Below are 4,670 nucleotides of genomic sequence, written 5' to 3' on the forward strand. Positions count from 1 at the left end.
CAGGCAGCTCTGGGGGCCCTTCCCTGCAGCTCTGCTGGGCACTGTGTGCTGGGCCATAGAAATGAGGATTCCTGCAGTGGAAAAGAGCCTTCCCCGGGTGTGATGGTAAAAATAGAAAACACAGGTACAATTATTCTAAGCTCAGACTAAGCTTCTGCTCTGTAGCCCCAGCTCTTCTGAGTCACTAGTGTAGAGATGGAACTTTGGTATTCAAGGTCTGTTACATCTGACATTCCGTGTGTGTGTGACAGCTCTACCGAAAAATTCCATGTCCAGCTGCAGCAGAGCAAAACTGACTCCTTGGCAGTGCATTTGGTGACATTTGACACATTGATTTCTTTCAGAAATGGAGTGGATTTTTCACAGAGGTCTTTCTTAATTGTTCCCTGTTCTTTCCTTTTCTGAAACAGATCCTGTGCTAAGGAAAAGCAAATGTCCAACAGCAGCTCCATGTCTGAGTTCCTCCTCCTGGCATTCTCAGACAGGCGGGAGCTGCAGCTCCTGCACTTCTGGCTCTTCCTGGCCATCTCCCTGGCTGCCCTCCTGGCCAACGGCCTCATCCTCAGCGCTGTAGCCTGCGACCACCACCTGCACACCCCCATGGGCTTCTTCCTGCTCAACCTCTCCCTCACAGACCTGGGCTGCATCTGCACCACTGTCCCCAAAGCCATGCACAATTCCCTCCAGAACACCACAACCATCTCCTACATGGGATGTGCTGCACAGCTCTTTTTCTTTTATTTCTTCCTCTCAGTAGAGTTTTCCCTCCTCACCATCATGTGCTACGACCGCTACGTTGCCATCTGCAAACCCCTGCACTACGGGACCCTCCTGGGCAGCAGAGCTTGTGCCCACATGGCAGCAGCTGCCTGGGTCACTGGCTTTCTCCATGCTCTGCTGCACACAGCCAATACGTTTTCCCTGCCCCTGTGCCAGGGCAATGCCCTGGGCCAGTTCTTCTGTGAAATCCCACACATCCTCAAGCTCTCCTGCTCACACTCAGGCTACCTCAGGGAAATCGGGCTCACTGTGATTAGTGCCTGTTTAGTGTTTGGTTGTTTTGTTTTCATTGTTTTCTCCTATGTGCAGATCTTCAGGGTTGTGCTGAGGATCCCCTCTCAGCAGGGACGGCACAAAGCCTTTTCCACATGCCTCCCTCACTTGGCCGTGGTCTCACTGTTTGTCAGCACTGACTTGTTTACTTACTTGAAGCCCCCCTCAATCTCCTCCCCATCCTTTTATTTGTTGGTGTCAGTTCTGTACTCGGTGGTGCCTCCAGCACTGAACCCCCTCATCTACAGCCTCAGGAACCAGGAGCTCAGGGACGCTCTGAGGAAAATGATGACTTGATGTTTTTCAGAAGCAAAAATGTTTCCGTTTTCTGCTCCATAACATTCAGAATGGACGGCCCAGCCTTCCTTCTCAGTTTTCCTATGGCAATAATTTGTGGGAGCTGTTCTCTTTTTTATTGCAATATTGTTTTCCACAAAAGAAAATTTTATTATTCCTGCCCTTTCTAATTCATTGTCTACTATTGAATTTGATTCTGATACTTTCTAAATGAGGAATTGTAATTTATGCATTTAAAAAAAACTAATTTTCTTGCAGAAACCTTTTTGGATGAAATCCTTCCTCTGGTATTTTTGAAGTAGCAGGGACTGTCCCTGTGTGCAGATGCAGAGAGAAAAGGAGTCCCAGCATAGCAGCACTGCCAGGGAGCACCAGAACTTATTCTGAGCTTCTCTCTTTCTAATTCCACACTCTCCTTCTGCACCCATGTGTAAGACCTGAGTGGTTTGATGTTAGGGTGTAGAGATCTAACAAGAACTGATAGTTTTTGCAACAAAACATGCCACAGAAAATTACAGTGTGCAATTCAGAGAAATCGGCCAAGCAAGGTGAGAGAACAATGAAGAAGGGAGCTGAAGCAACAGGTGTATTTATAACCAGGAATACTGTCTCAAAGGAGGTCACAAGGCAGTCACTTGGAATTCCAGGGACTCCAAAAAGAGAAGACCACCAAAGATGCTCAATGAAGCCCTTTAGAGACCTTACAAGGATACGGATATATGCTAATAAGTGTTGAGAGCTGCAGCTCCGGTGCGTCTGTGAATGCCATGAATATGTGACAGGAATGCAGGGAACAAGAAATGGATAACCATGTAATGCTGACATAGCAGCAGGAGTGAAGATACCTCTGTGTTCACTTTGGTGAACTGATTCCCAGGGCACCTGGTTTGCTGGAATCATGCAGTGTGTTGTAATAGAAATGCCTACCTACTAAAACTCACAAATTGAGTCTTAGAGGTTTCTTTAAGAGCTGGTTTTAGGCAACAATGGCACATCATGGCCCCTCACGGCCCCTCACAGCCTCTCACAGCCCCTCACAGGCCTTCATGGCCCCTCACAGCCTCTCACAGCCCCTCATAGCTCTCACGGCCCCTCACAGCCCCTCACAGACCCTCATGGCCCCTTATAGCCCCTCATGTTCCCTCACAAACCTTCATAGCCCCTCACAGGCCCTCACGGCCCCTCACAGCCTCTCACAGCCCCTCACAGGCCTTCATGGCCCCTCACAGCTTCTCACAGCCCCTCATAGCTCTCATGGCCCCTCACAGCCTCTCACAGCCCCTCACAGACTCTCATGGCCCCTTATAGCCTCTCATCTCCCCTCACAACCCCTCATAGCCCCTCACAGGCCCTCATGGCCTCTCACAGCCTCTCACAGGCCCTCACAGCCCCTCATGGCCTCTCACAGCCCCTCATGGCCCCTCACAGCCTCTCACAGGCCCTCACAACCCCTCACAACCCCTCACAGCCCCTCATGGTCCCTCACAGCCCCTCACATTCCCTCACAGGCCCTCACAACGCCTTATGGCCCCTTATAGCCCCTCACAGCACAAGGTGTGGGGATTCTCCCAAAGGAGAAGGGATCAGGCCTGCTTGTCCTCCTTTTAGTTGGGTTGTTTTATACCGATGAGTAAAGAAAGGTTGAAATGAAACAGTTTGCACCATTTCCCTCTGCTTTAATTTGGGGAGGCTGAAGCTCTCTGCTGATGGTGGCCCGAGTGTGACCATCAGTGCAGCCCCCCAGCCCCCTTTGTTTCCCCCTCTGTAATTCCTGGTTCCAAAGCCCCCCGGCTCTGGAGGAGGCAGAGCTGCAGCACCGTGGGCTCCGTCCCCAGCCCAGTCGGGGTTCTCGGGCAGGAGCAGCAGCAGCGCAGCCCCTTCCCACCTGCTCTTGCCTTGGCTTTGCCTGGGAAGCCAGAAGCCTCTGGAAACCACCACAGCCACTGAAACGGGAGCCACGCCTAAAAGAGTTAACTGAGATATCTTGGCCTGCTAAGAAACCCCAATACCTGTGTTGCTAGAAGAACATTTTAGGAGCACTGGTTAATATCATGTTCTGTTCTGTTCACTGGACCAAAGGACTTATTATAGAAAGGAGTAGTACACACATGGTAATAAGTTAGGTAAACAAGACATTTGAATAAGATATAGAAGGCCCAAAGCCAGGGTTTTGCAAGCTTGAAGAATTCAGGTCACCTGACAAAGAAAATTGAAGAGGTCAAATCAAGGAAGATATCCATGGCGACCACCAGAGGGATGAAGGCTTGAGGAGAAGACCACCAGCGTAGAAGACTGTGCATGCCTGGAAAGACTCCACACAGAGACCAGCCTATTTATTATTATGTGTGTTAAATGATTTAACCATGTATCTAAAGTGTATAAAATAGCTTCCTTTTGAACATTCAGGTAGAGCAAGCTTGTCCAGCGTGAGCTGGCTTGTTCGCAACGTTGAATAAACAAATACTTTGCAGCTTAAAGATACAAAATTCTCTGAGCAGTTAATCATATCGAGGTTTTTCAGCAGCAAAGAGGGTTGGGAGAGTTCCAGACCGGTCAGGCTGGGAAGGGGATAGGGCAAGTCCTCCTGAAGTCATTCTCAGGCATTGGAAGGACAAGGCAGGAATTGCAGAACCCCTGTGGGAGGGAAAAGAAGGGGATGTTTTGTGCCCAGACTTTAGCAAGGCCCTTGACATGGTCTCCTGTGGTCTCCTTATGGCCAGCTGGTGAGAGTTGGACTGAAGAAGTGGAAGATGTGGTGGGTGGGAAGTTGGCTGAATGAAATAAAATCCATGGTACAAAGTCCTCTTGGCAGCAACTTCTGAATGAAATCCCTCAGTGACCAGCCCTTGAACACCACTGTAGAACATCTTTATTATCTCTCTGTACATTGGGACAAAATGTGTTTTCAAGTCCTTTGTGAATGATGCCAAATTTCAGGGAGCCCTTGAGCAACCTGTCCTGGTTTAAAGACACATATTGGGGTGGGAACTCCGATAAAATGGATTCACTCCTCTTTTATTCCCCACCACTACAGGGAGCCAAAATACAAGGAGGTATAAGTGAAAAAAATAACAGTTCACTGACAAGAAATATAACAGCAAAACCAGCAATACCAACAAAACAGTTCAAAGCTACAACAGAGAGAGAAATTGCCTCCTCTCTCTCCCCCTGTCACAACTCCCTTTTGTAAGCAGATACAAACAGGGATCAACACGTGCCTCCCTTCCCCCTTTTCCACTTGAATGAACAGAAATCAAAAGAGAAAACCACGGGAAAGAGGGGACAAAGCAAAATGTGGGAAACTCTCTGGTCTGAGATCA

The 4,670-nt window shown here is 48.9% G+C and overlaps 1 protein-coding gene across 1 annotated transcript; it reads left to right on the forward strand.

The window, feature by feature from the left end:
* Positions 1-432: 432 nt before the first annotated feature.
* LOC113941482 (olfactory receptor 14J1-like) lies at positions 433-1,350 on the forward strand. The gene has a single exon (XM_027632633.1). The coding sequence runs from the start codon at positions 433-435 to the stop codon at positions 1,348-1,350; it is 918 nt and encodes a 305-aa protein (XP_027488434.1).
* The last annotated feature ends 3,320 nt before the right edge of the window (positions 1,351-4,670 follow it).

Source organism: Corapipo altera, unplaced genomic scaffold (assembly GCF_003945725.1).
Source record: "Corapipo altera isolate COAL_440 unplaced genomic scaffold, ASM394572v1 59894, whole genome shotgun sequence".
Lineage (NCBI taxonomy): Eukaryota > Metazoa > Chordata > Aves > Passeriformes > Pipridae > Corapipo > Corapipo altera.

What these genes read in the sequence shown, in the direction of transcription:
- LOC113941482 (XM_027632633.1), top strand. Translation starts at nt 433, where the DNA reads ATGTCCAACAGCAGCTCCATGTCTGAGTTCCTCCTCCTGGCATTCTCA.